The following is a 14,269-nucleotide window of genomic DNA, read 5'->3' on the forward strand; positions in this document are numbered from 1 at the left end:
AAAAAGTTTATAAAAAATAAATTAAAATAAAATTAAAAAAAATTAAAAACATTTTCGGTTTTGGCCTGACATTTTTTTTAGTTTCGGTTTTAAAATTTCCATTTCGGTGCACCTCTAATGATAATGGATTTGAACTGCTTCAAAACCTCCCTAATGTTCACTAACATAAAAAAGGAACTTGTTTGGTATGCATCGTGGGACAGACAACGATGTTCTTGATGCTCTGGGTACCTCTTTTCACACCCCTAAAGAAGTCATTTTACCATTCATATATTTTTTTCAAGAGCACATTACACAGAATATTAGTTTATACCTTTTTAGTACCATTTTTTTAAAGTATAGTTTTGGTCTGGGCCTTCTACAAACAGCTCAAGTGATCAGCACTGACTGACTAACTAAGACAAGGGCCTAGGACGTAGACGCGCCCATGACGTGCAGTCACAGCAGATAAGTTGGCAACAACAGAGCTCTGCTTGAGCTTCACAACAGGAATGCCGACAAATCTGGCTTCAGCAGGCAAGAAGCTGACCGGCAATACTAGCAGACGTAAAAAGGTTATTTACTAGAGACTCATTCTCTTTCTGTTTGTTTTGACAATCAGGCCAAAGTATTTCAACATTAATCAATAGGCCAGCAGTTACATTTTCAGACTTCTTAAGCTACCATTTTATTTGAGGGCTTATGATCTTTTTAGCACTGCTAAAAGAAGTATGTGGAACTTTTAAAGAAAACAGTTTTGAAAAACATCCCTACCAGCTTTTTCCCGGACCATCCCTTTGTTGTGAGACTGATAATTTATGGGAAAGCCCACATACATGCTATAATCCTTACCATATCTTACATGTCTCAAATTAGGTAATTGTTGATGCAGCACTGAAATGTATTCTTATACAGCTAAAGGAAAACATAATTAAAATTATGGAATGTTGTGAATGGATATTCTGTGGTTTTATGAAAATAAACTTCTTCAAAACATTAGACATAAACCATTTACATTTTGCACGCAGTTCAGATTACACTGACAGCACTATGCAGAAATGTATAAGATGAAATGTGTAAGTTTTACTACTTCTCCCAGATTTTCAAAGGAAGAACATTCAACCAATTGCATATTACTTACACAATTATTTTACCATATAGAATTTGACTAGCAATAATCATGTATGAATAGGAGAAAGAAACATGTCATAGGTATATAGTGGACAATACTAAAAACCTTTAACACATAATTTGTAACTCTTACAAAAAAAAATGACAGTTACCGGTGGTGAATCCTGTTAAATTGGATCTGATCAAAACATTAAAAATTGCTAAAGGGATACAGGGGACATCTAGAAATGTCAATTGTGCCTAAAAATAGCAGTGCATTGCATTATAAATATTTATCTGTACGTTGAGATCATCTAAAGCACTGCTGCCCATAACTACTAGTCAAAAAAGATTGATTCGTATTTTACTTGCTGGAGACATAGCTATAACCCGAGGACCAGAAAACAAGCATTTCCCTTCTTCTGCTTTATTTGTTGTGTGGATCTGAATCTCTTCTGCTGCTGCTTGATTATTCCTTCACCAGTCACCAGATCACCAGTTATCAGGGGAAAGCTTTAACATGAGAAGGCAAATCCCTACCTTTACCATGATGTCTGCCTCCACCTAGAGACAAAGTGTTGATCAAGGCATGGTAAGACAGTAACAGGAGAAACGATCTGCTGTAGAGAGCCTATAGAAAATATTGGTGACTAGTCCTTAGTCATTTGCTTGCCTGTTTTGGCCACAACTTTCACAGATTAGGTGTACTTTAATCCAAGAAGATGCAGCAAGGCATCAGTTCTCATTTTCATTCTGTCAAACTCAGGGCAACTTTGTTTCATAATGGTAAGGCACCTTTTATATTTATTTAAAAACTGTATATTTGTTAGTAAAAAATAGTAACATTCTATTTCAGATAGAACATTATTTTTAAAATACGTTAGAGCAGGGTTAGGCAACCTTTTCAACTTAGTGTGCTGAAAATTTGTTTCAAGAAATTGTAAGTGCTAGACTGAAAAATAGACCCTTAACGGCAGTGCTGAAGACTCTTCTCTATGGAAAACTTCTATGCCCCACTTCTAAACCTAATGTAAGCAGCCATGCAATGCTTCTCTACCTTTCTCACTCCTCTGAAGAGCACATCAACTTTGGTGGAGATTTTAACTTTCTGTTAGAATCGTAAATCAGCCTTTATGCCCTGTCAGCTAAATTATTTTCGGATAAGATTGCGCAACACAGATACTAATTTAGTAGCAAATGTGGGAGACCCCAAGTGTGAGTCCTCCACCCAAGAAATGGTCAAACTTATATCACCCTGGTGAAAAAAATAAAAACATGGCAAACAAAATGGTAAAATCCCTTTCTCCATTCTTTGTTCATTTAGTGATTATTATTCTGCCTTGTGTAACCTCCAAACCGAGGTTCCCAATAAGTCCACAGGGTTGTTAGAACAAAGGATAATAGGTTACATAGCTGAAACTGTAGGCAATAAGACCAGGCCCTCTTTTGAGGTCCCAATCAGGGAGGAGGAATGACAAACTACAGGTTGGCCTACCCCAGCTAGGAAAAGCCCAGGCTCAGATGGATTCACACCCAAAGTTTACAAAACTTACGAAGACCTTTTAACACCTTTCCTTATCAGAGTGTTTAATTCCATATCCCAGGACTCCAAATTTCCCACCCAGGCACTGGATGCCCTTAAATTCCTTATCTCTTAACCAGATAAGACCTATTTTATTAATAAGAGTAGATTTGTTGTAAAATTGTATTTGAAGGTGATAGTGAATAGATTATCCTTCCCAGAGTTACTCACCACGCTCAAGCTTCATTCAAAGTCGCAAAGCTCAAGACAACACTATCAAGACCTTACTATTTATGCAAGATCCCCAAAATTCCTATGGTCCTCCTGTCTGTAGATGCAGAGAAGGCCTTTGATAGAGTAAGTTGGCTATTCCTTAAACTTTCCCTCCTTTTAATAAGGATTTGGATCCAACACTTTGGCCCTCCGTTTTTCCCCCTCTGCCAGAGCTTGTTTCAGTGTTTCCCTATCTACCAAATTCAACATTTAGAACGGTACACCCCAGAGCTGTCTCCTCTCCTCTACGTTTTACCCATTGAGCACCTGCCAACGTTCCTAAGACAAAACCCTGCCATATCTGGAATACAAGTAGGCCTTATTCATACAAAATTATCCCCATCCACTGTATGTGACCCAGCCGCACACTTTTATGCCATCCATAGTCCATAGTGAAATACAACGTTTAGTTTGTTAAACAACTTCAAGATCAGTTTTTCTAAATCTGAATGAGTGTTTCCCTTACTCCATAGCAAAAACAACATATTCCATCTAACATTTCTTTTACATTTTGCACCCATTCACTAAAATTCCTTGGGATCCATATTCCTCTCACCTGACACAAATATTTTTCGTCAACTTCCATCCTCTGCCTCAGGCATCTATTAATGACCTCAAAACTCATGACTGAAGAACATTTTCCTGGGTAGGTATAATTAATATACTCAAGATGAGCATCACCCCTATATTCCTATATATTTTTCCAGCTGTTCCTACAGCCTTTCCTCATTTGTTTCTTTGGAAGCTACAGTACACTTTTACAAAAATGCATCTGGGGATCAGGCTATCCTTGACTAAACCACAATGTACTCTCCTCACCTAAATATAGAGGGGTGCAAATGCCCCAGACTTTTTGTTATACTACCAGGCCTCTATACTTATTAGAATAGTTAACTAAATGCACCACCAATCCTTCAAGCTCTGGGTTGATATTAAACAGTCTTTAGCTCCCATTGAACTCAAAGCCCTACCCTGGGTGGAACATCAGAGATATGACCTGTCTTCCCTTCCAATCCTTACGAAACACCTACTCTCTATATGGGACTAAGCCATCTCCACCTTCCATATATCTTCCTATGTTGGCCCAGTGACCCCCTTTTTTGATAAATAGGGCTGCAACCAGCTAATCGATTAATTGATAATAATTGATAATGAGAATAGTTGTCAATAATTCCCATTATTGATCAGGTGGTTGGATTCCCTATTTCTCTCCTCAGCGCTGGAAACCAGTGTCTCATAACCTCCAGTAACTGCAATAACATATCTTCCAACTTTAGATTTTCATAAAAAGTGACTGCTGGGATAAGCAATAACGTGGTGCGCACAGGACACCATTTCGAAAATTGCATGTGACTACATACGACATGGTTTTTGCTGCCAAAGCCATTTATGCATATATATTTTTTACACGTTAAAATGTACATTTTAGGCCTGAAGATTACTTAAACCGTCAGAACTATTTATTTTCTGAAAGGAGAGACCCTTTAGAATAAAATGGTGGCAGTTATTTTATTGATATATATTTTTGTATCTTGTATCTCGTTTTGGGCTTATACTGTATTTGAACAAATATTTAAATGTATGTGTCGTTTGCAAAATGCTCTCTATTCAGCACAGACATAACACTTTACTATGTTATTACCATGTCTTTATTGATGAATACTGTCAAAGATAAAACCAGATTAAAAGTGAAAAAAATGTCTACTTCACATAGCAGCCAGGAGTCTGCTTACAGGATCCTGCTCCCACCACTGTATGGCAAACAGCGGCCACGTGAAAAGGTTAAAGGGGTATGGTTAAATAGAGTCTGAGTAGCAGTATGAGGGAAGAAACGGCTGATGTTATCAGTGGGAGTAAAATGCAGACTGCAGGTCAGTAGTATGTAACACGGAGTGCAGGGATCTGGAGTAAGAAGTACAGTATTCAGGGGTCAGTAGCATTTAGGGCAGAATACAGTGACCAATAGTATGTAGGTCAGAGTGCAGAGGTCAGTAGCATTTAGGGCAGAATACAGGGATCAATAGTACCGTATGTAGGTCAGAGTGCAGGGGTCAGTAGTTTGTAAGTCAGAATACAGGGTTTAGTAGTATGTATGGTGTAGTGCAGGGGTCAGTAGTATATAGGGTGTAGTGCAGGGGCCTGTAGTATGTAGGGCAGAGTGCAGGGGCCTGTAGTATGTAGGGCAGAGTGCAGGGGCCTGTAGTATGTAGGGCAGAGTGCGGGGGTCAGTAGGGCAGAGTACGGGGAGCCATTAGTATGTAGGGCAGAGTGCCAGGGAGCCCGGAGTTCTTCTTTAAGAATGCTGTAAGTGCATCTACTTACGGTAAAGTCACAAACATTCACTTGAGTTATGGTTCTTTTCACTGGATCAGTCACTTTAGAAATAGAAATAATGGTTGTCAGTAGATTTTAAAATGGATAAATACGTTTATTACCCATGGCAATGTGGGAAGGAGGTTGAGGAACAGATCAGGATACACAGTACACTGGTTCTCAAACATTAGACTAGGCCTCGGTCTCTTCTAGATCTCTCCCAAAGTCTCTGATGGTTAGCCTGAAGTTCGCAGACTCTGCCGGCTGGACTTCTTCAGAGCTCAGTCTTCCAGGGGACCTGAGGTTCAAGTGGTGTCTCAGGGGTCTATTCTTAAGCAGCCGAAGGATCTAGCCGTAGCTTTGGCCGATCCTTTGGCTAGCTTCGGCCCCAGGACCCCTTCGGTTCAGTAGAATTGAAGGGCTGCTGTACGGGCTATTCACAATAGCCCGTACAGCTCCCGAACTTAGCCGAGCGGCTCAGTCGAGCCGAAGGCATATGCCTCGGTTCGGCTGAGCCGCGCTGAAAGCCAATAGCCGGCCGACAGCCTGCTTCTGACAGCTGGGCGGTGATCTTACGGCTGGCTTCGGCCACTTGCATAGAGATCAGCGTCCCTGGTTACCAGCTAACCAGGGACACTGATCTCCAGACAGCAAACTCTCCCGGGCGCTCCGGGAGTCTCCTGCTCCCGGCCGCCCAGGAGAGAAACACTGCTTTTTCTTTTTTTTTTTCTTTATTCTGACACGGAGCATTGCACCCGCCCTCTGCTGATGGACCTGATGGAGAACTGCAGCAGAGGGCGGGTGCAATGCCAGTTTACTATTGGCTATTGCAAATTGAAATAGCCAATAGGAATCTAGCAATGCATTCCAATGGGCACATTTTTGTATTTATTTTTTCTATTCTGACACGGCTCCGTGTCAGAATAAAGAAAAAAAAAGAAAAAGCAGTGTTTCTATCCTGGGCGGCCGGTAGCGGGAGACTCCTGGAGCGCTGGGAGAGGGGATTTTTTTTTGTTTTTGTTTTTTGACGGCAGCAGAACCTCTGTCATTGCTAGCTACGCACAATGGTTTTCTATTTATTTATTTGGACTTTTTAGACTATTTTTCTGTTCTGCTCGGTCCCTCTGAGGGACCGAGCAGAACAGCTGAGCCGAATGCCGCTCAGCGGCATATCCCTCAGTTTTCAAGGAAAGACAGCATGGAAAGTTCCCTGTGTATAACTTCCCACTCTTCCATACCTCTCCATATGTGGGGAGCAGCTGCAGCTTGCTTCCCCTAGGCTTTAGGCTCTCTACTGCCAGAAGCCAACACCTTCAGAGGTTCCTTGCGCCTAGGCATGTGGCTGGCAGAGAAGTTCCAAAAAGAAATTGTTATTAGGGGTGAGTGATAGATTTGTAAGTCCATAGACTTAGGGACAATATTTATAGAGCAGAAATTGTGACTTTTCACCAAACCTTTACTTCAAGTGAATCGATCACTTTAATTTAGAACACATGCACTAGGAAGATATACTTACAGTGAATGTTTGGTGAAATGTCACATTGTCTACTTTATGAATGTACACCATAGTGATTATTGTTCACTTTAGCTAAGACTGGCCTGATTGGGCAATGATCATCTAATGAATGTGGGCACCTGCAAGCTCCCCTTTATTTGTATAGATTTGACTTGGTACATGCACTGTATATGGGTTAACATAAGTTTGTGTTAGTGTTAATAACATGTTCTTTCTTAAATAATGTTACATACGTTTTGTTATGATGAAGTGATTTTCTCATATCAAAATATCAGTTTTATGTTAAATAGAAAAGTATTGCCAGATTCATCAAGCAGGGGGAGCATCCTGCGTGAATTTTTAAATTGTATGCTTATTAAGCTGCCTATAGGTGTCAAAAGGATCATAAATACAAACAATACATGTTTGTATTGGTTGGGTATGCATGTTTTTGCACCCTTAGACTGGCTTTGTCTCTCAGAAATGACTGCAGTCAGCTACAAAAATCCTTATTAGACACACTTCTGATGTTTTGGATGCCAGGGGATGTCTGCAGAGTTTGTACACGTCTCACAATCTTGTTTCTTGGTTTGACTGTATTTGGCTAGGTTGGACAGATGCTTTCCTCATTTCTTAGGGCAGATTTACGTGATCTGTCTAATTCTGTCTTACTTTATAGAAGTTATCATCTTAGTGAAACAAGATAGCGCTGGTCAATATTTAAACATCAGGGAGCTAGGAGGCAAATTACATAAATTGTATTGGACAAGGATTTAGCAACTATTTAGAACTTTTGTTCTTCTGTTACAGGGACTCGGTTAACATCAAAGCTGGATTAGAACATCTGGTAAGTTCTACATTTCTCTTGAACATTTACATCATCTTTGATATCTGCATTCCAAATTAACACTTTTCAATGAGCTTTGAATACCTTGATTTGAGAAAGTCAACTATTTCCCAAAGGGTCCGCTTACCATTATTATGTGAAGGTACTTACGCTTTCATTTAGTTTATCTTCTCAAGGGAATATTATTTTTTTTTAAATTACCTTTTTTTTATTTTGATGTGAAGATGAAATGAAAAATGCCGCACAATCATTGGAGTGATGATTGTTTTAATTATCAGCAGAAAAACAATATTTGGCTGAAGATTATATTTTAGCCATTGCAGGGTTTGAGAACATTTTTTACACTAATATTTAATGCATGAATATAGTAGTTTACCAATAATTTTGTATGTCATTTTACATGTTTACATGATTTTTTCAGGTTTATTTTAATTGTGTAACTTGCATTTGGCAATATAACTTGGGTTTTCTCTGTGTTAAAAAATAATAGCTTTGGTAACATTGTGTAGATGTTACAGCTGTCTGACTAGTGTAGAAATCATTTCTTAATTGTACAGTACAGAACACAGGATCTTGTAGTCTTAACCCTGGGTTATATGCTTCAGGTGATTGGCCACTGGCAAAAAATAAATAAACTGCAGGGGCAGCTTCCATATAAACCCCTCTCCCTTTCCAAGCCTCAGTTTTTTTTTCGAGTGTCCTTTTAAGAAAAACATCTCTACTGAGAGAAGATCACATAATTTTGCTTGCAATTATTTCCTTCAAGATTATTCTACCAAGATACCTGCTACAAAGCCACAGAGGCTACTCCCTTTTTGTCTGCAGCTTTCTGGATTAATTAGCTCCTTGTCCGAGCCTTGGATGGCCATAACTGGACCCTGCCTGGATGAAAATACTTTGCTGCTAGAAGCAGCTAAAGCCTGTAGCATCTGCGCATGTGTGTGCTATTTTTTTTTCTCTCTTTCCGGACGCACTTCTCCAGCTGGATAAGACTGCTGCTCCACGCTACAAGATACACAGCACCACGATCTTGGGACACTCCCAGAGCATCAGCTACCTGCAGTGTTTGGCACTAGTGGGTAATGTTTCCCTCTCCACAGTGTGATGGTCATGAGTGCCCCTCTGGGGGACATTTGTACACCACACATGCAGATCATAGGCACAAAGGCTCTGGGTTGAGGTCTCACCAGCACACATTCTGCTACTGGCTCAGCAGGGATGGGGGGGGGGATAGTACTTTTGCTATGGGCCTTACCCCCCTAAATTCTGAGCACTACCTACAGTCAGAGTATCCTTAATCCTCTGGGGCCTCCGTAACACACCACCCATTTAGAGGCAGTAGACTAAAGGGGCCATAAGTTTTTCAACCTCTCCTCCAGAGTCAATATCAGGCTTCCCCCTTGCAGCCACTACACTGCCGAAGGGAGGAAGAGGGGGATGAGGACAAAGCATCCATTTCCCAAGAATATGACCAGGAGGATATGCTCTCTGCTGAGCTCTCACCAATAATTGAGGATACTATTGCTACCCTTATTGATGCTTTGCGCTCATGCCTGGCATTAGAGCAGCCTGAGTCATCCCACCCCAAAATTTTTAGCCTGGGCTCCATGAAAATTCCCAAACCTGCTAAAACCTTCCCAGTTCACCCGGCCTTGTAGCCTGTTTTGTACAGTGACGGGCCTCATCATAAAAAACTTTATCCCCTTCCAAAATGGTTTATTCAGTAATATTATATTGAGGAATGGGCATTCCCTGTAGTGGACCCAGCCATTTCTTGCCTTAACAGCTCCTATAGAAGATGTTCCCGGTTTTCTACGACCTTGTAGACAATTGGATAGAAACCTTCTTTAAGGCCATGTTTTTCATTTACTGGTCCTGCCATGCAAACTTAGATTGCACCCATGGCAGTGTGTCAGACACTTGCAGTCTGGACTAAACGCATGGTTCAGGATCCTGCATCCATTCTAACAGACCCTTCCATCCTTCAAATCATGAAATTCCTTCCTGTGAACTTACATTGCAGTGCTGGGCTAGCTTCTCCATATTTTCAGAATGAGCCCCCTTTTCATTCATATGCACCAAATTCTTTGGGTCGTGCTGATTACCGGAACTCCCATGCAAGAATAAGCAAACAGTGCAAACAGATAATTATAGATAATGGCAGGCTTTTTATTCTTTGCATACCTTATATTTATTCTGCTCCCCTACTCTTCATGGTGGACATTTTCACTTAGGGCAGATGAATCCATTACGCTTTACTTGGATTTTCTTCATCGTCTGGAGTATGTGGGCCTAGCCTTGGACACAGCTCTTTCCAGAGTCTTCCTCCCACAGGAGAAACTGTGGTCCCTTCAATCACAGGTTTTGGTTCAGTAGCTGTCTCTCCCTTCACTTTTGCAGGGGGGTTTTGGGCCGGATGGTCTCCTTTGAGGTGGTGGCATATGCCAAGTTTCACGCCAGACTGTTGCAACTCAGTATCCTGACTACGTAGAACAAGCAGGCTCACTCTCTGGACTGTCCCATGTATCTCACCGGCAAGGCAAGGCTCTTCCTGGTGGGTAAATATCCAGTCCAGCACTAGAGTTGGGAAAAACCTTTTTTCCAGTGACTTAGAAGATTCTCACCACAGATGTCAGCCTATCAAGCTGAGGAAGAGTCCTGGATACCTTCCCAGTATAGAGAACTTAGCTGATCTTTTTTTTGCTGCTGTTACCTCTGCGAGTGGGGGCCTCGGAATATGAGCTTTATCCTGTAAGGAACCCTCCAAGGTGTTACACAAAGATTCGGCAGTCCTGAGGATTAAGGCCCTCTTCTCTCCCCAAGGTAGAGACTCTTTTCACCTTAATAAGGTTATTGTTCTTCCCTCCCTATGTCCTACTCCAGAACATCCCAAGGAAATTTCTCTTCACATGCCTGAGTTTGGCATGCACTGTTTATGTTCAGCTCTTTTCTGGTAATTAGATTCCCTTCTTGTTCCTTCCGAGGGATTCCGTAGGGGAGTTCCCTGCTTCTTGTTCTACCATTGCTTGGTGGATTAGATAGGTCATCATTCTTGCCTATAGTTTGAAGGATAAGGTTCCCTCCTGCTTCTTCTTGGGCTTTTCACCATCAAGCATCTGTTTCCCAGATTTGTAAGGCTGCCTCCTGGTCTTATGTTTACAACAGGTTTTACCAAGTTGATTTTTACACCTTAATACTATAAGATCCAGTCAATCTTACTGTTACTTAGTAACACATATAAGCATTTTCTCAAACCTGAGAATTCTTGACATCGCCATTATAAGCCAAACTGCTTGATTAGGAAGTTGACATAGTAGCCTTAGACTACATACTGTGATTAATGTGGTCATTATATACCACTGAATCTACCATTATGGCCTTCGTTATGACCAGTCACAGCAGTAGCCTTCTTCCCATAAACTAGGAGCATTTAACTCCAGTAATTGCCCGATAAATGGATGCCTTTATTCATACTTGCATAAATAAAATAATTAACATGGTAGTTAATTACATAGTACTCTTGACTGGGAGCTCTAAAGGTTTTGGGTTCTTGGAATCTTATCAGGGACACTGCATGAAAATGTTATGCTTTCCCTATCTTTGCCTAAGTTTTCTATAGGTGCTCCAATTTCTTCCAGCAAACCTAAAATATATTGATATATATATCTATATAGATATATATCTATGTATATCTATATAGATATACATAGATATATTTCTATATAGATATATAATTTCCTGGACTACAGTCAAGTGTCCTTGTTACAAGGACACTCGACTGTAGTTACAAGGACACTCGACTGTAGTTATAAGGACACTCGACTGTAGTCTAGGAAATTCAAGTAAAACACAGTTTATTAAAGTGCAAACACAAAGTCTCTGGTCATCCACGGGGTAGCCTTCCCCTGTTCACATAAAGGTCAACATTTCATGCACTTTTCATGATAATCGGCCTTCTTTAGCAAATACGGTCCTTTTGTAGCATATACCGTCCTTAGTAGCTTTCCTCAGCTCTAAGGCTCTCAGCACACCTCTCCCCGGCTGTGGATCACGGACTCTCTCAGCGGTGTCCAACTGGTCCCTTGGGTCACCGACCTTCCTGACCTCTCCCAGCCTCCCCCGGCTATTCCTTGTGCGTCCAGCACGCACCTGAGTCTGTGTGTGTCCGTGTGCCTCCTGCACACACACAACTCCAACACAACTCTCAAAACTCTGGTCCAGACTCCTAAGAAGGCTGCTCTCAGCCACCTGATCCAGCTATGCTTGTCATTGGTAACACCTGGCCCCAGGACTGGAGATCTCATCCCACCCAGAGCTCCAAGAAATCTCCAGAGCTCCAGATCCCAGCTACATTTAGGACCTGAAAAGTCCTGGAAGGACCTGAAAAGCCAGGCTCTTCCTTATAACATTGTTTACATTCTGGACCCTCTCAGCCCCTTCGGCTCAGAGTTCTGGGTGCCAATGTTGCCATGCTACGTCGCGGCATTGCCATGCACTGCCACAATATATATATATTTCTATATGAGTATGTATATACAGAATGTGTGTGTGTATAATAATATATAGTGTGTGTGTGTATATGTGTGTGTGTGTTATATATATAAATAACATATTACTTCATGGTTTTTCATGATTTGAAGGATATTTGTATACGGCAATGGATTAAATTGGTTATATATCAATGACCTCTGAAAAGATGTTTCCTCTGTTCTCAAGGAAGTGTTTTCTTGACACAGCGCTGACAACTGACTTTCAAGAACCATTTGTTTATTTCTTCACCCCCATGATAAATATTCAGGCTAAAAGGATGGTGTTGACAAGTCAGGTACACACCCAGTGTAGAAAAGAACTCACCAAAACTTTCTAGCTACATTTGTAAGATTCTTAGTGCTGTAACTAAGGAACAAAACAGCATTATTTCATGATATTCTGCAGAAGGTATGTTTAACTGTATAAATCACCCGTTATTAGGTTTTCTGATTAAATATTCATTGTTTTTTAATACAGTTATACATTCAGCCTTTAATTAAGTTATAGAGGATAATAATTTAATGGAACTTTAAGAAAACATGTATGTTTTTTAGAATAAAATAACACCTCATTCTTTACATTTAACTGAACTCCACCCTTATAACATTCAGTTTTCTAAAGAGCTGTGTATCATTGACAATTGCAATATTTAAAATAAATAAATAAAATACTTGTGTTCACCTTTTTTCATTCTTTGTTGCATCTCAGTATTGATAATCTCCTGCAGTTTATTTGCAGTCACTTCCTGTCTACTTGTACTCCAGCAACTGCTACATGGCAACTGCTGCATGGCATTTCTTAGGGCAGGTTTCCTGATGGCTACAATAGTGGGCCATGCCTGTGAAATGTGCATCTGCACAGCTGTATGTTGTCTAGATTTGGCAGAGCATGTGACAGGTTGGCTATTCAGGAAAATAATTGGGAGATAGAGCATTGTCAACCTATAACAAGAAGTGCCTGTTGATTTATTACAGGTATTTATAGTAAAATGCTAATTAATGCTATTATAGAACCCAGAGAAGCACTTATGGATTAGGGATGTGCATTTTTAAATAAGGACACAGTACTAAATGGGGATTTGTAACAACCTGAATAAATACTGTCGCAAATGCATAGCCATGGGGGACCCAGCTTCTAGGTATAGGAACTAATATACTTGAACATTTTACTAGAAAGTTTTAGATTTAAAAGGCATAAAAGGAGAACATTTACATTCTTACTGGTCAAGTATAATGAAAGTACATTAAATGGGAATTTTTTTACAATTTGAGTAAATACTACATCAAATACATTCCCTTGGGGAATGCAACTTCTAGGTATAGTTGCCAGTATACTTGAAAGTTTTACTAGAAAGTTTGGATATTCTAAGGCATAAAGGAGAACAATGACCTTCTCACTGGCTAAGTAAATTGAAAGCACAGAAGTGTATGTAAACACAATACCATTTTGGTAATGGAGAGAGTAGGGAAGTTTGTATTTTGTTTTCTGTTGTGAAGACACAACAGACAGGAAGTAAGAGAATATTGCTTCAATGTGAGAAGATATCCTCTCTTAGACAGTCATCACCAGAACAGTTTTACCCATTGGAGGATTTTCTCTGACCACCTGTTTTTGTGTCAACTCAGACATTTTTGATTTCCTATATCTGTCTATGCCAGACAAATATTAAAGGTGAAACTCCCCAGTAGGACAAAGACAGCAATAAAGACATGACAGAGATGAAAAGCCTTTCACATTCTAAATAAAGGAGCTTTACATACACTTTAAATAATTAAGGAAAAACAATATTAATGGTTAATTTAATACATTTTTACATTAAATTATAAAAAGTTTTACAGGTATATAAACTCTAAAGAAACATCTGATAGCAAGATTTTGCTCTTTACTAGTTATCCTTCTATCTATTTCAGTGCAATTTCAGAGTGACCTACAACTCTACCTCCTCCCTTTCTCTCCCTCTTTCACTAGGGGTCTTCTGAGGGTCTGTCCTAGGACCTCTTCTATTCTCTATCTATACATACTTCCTGGGTCACCTGATAACCTCCCATGGCTTTCAGTACCATCTCTATGCCAAATATCTCCACTCCTCAGCTAACTCCCACAGCCTCATCAAGCATCACTAGTTTACTAACTGGCATATCAGTGTGGATGTTGCATCACTTCCTCAAACTCAATATTTCAAAAACTGAGCTCATAATTA

At 40.2% G+C, this 14,269-nt stretch overlaps 1 protein-coding gene across 1 annotated transcript in view; it reads left to right on the top strand.

The window, feature by feature from the left end:
• RSRC1 (arginine and serine rich coiled-coil 1) overlaps nucleotides 1–14,269 on the top strand; it is a 238,905-nt gene that overhangs the window by 74,537 nt on the left and 150,099 nt on the right. The window contains exon 4 of the mRNA XM_018570115.1: nucleotides 7,503–7,539. Within this exon, the coding sequence (XP_018425617.1) occupies nucleotides 7,503–7,539 (37 nt within the window). The remainder of the gene's footprint in view (nucleotides 1–7,502; nucleotides 7,540–14,269) is intronic.

This window comes from Nanorana parkeri, unplaced genomic scaffold (assembly GCF_000935625.1).
Source record: "Nanorana parkeri isolate BGI_ZX_2015 unplaced genomic scaffold, ASM93562v1 scaffold1458, whole genome shotgun sequence".
In the NCBI taxonomy this organism is placed as follows: Eukaryota; Metazoa; Chordata; class Amphibia; order Anura; family Dicroglossidae; genus Nanorana; species Nanorana parkeri.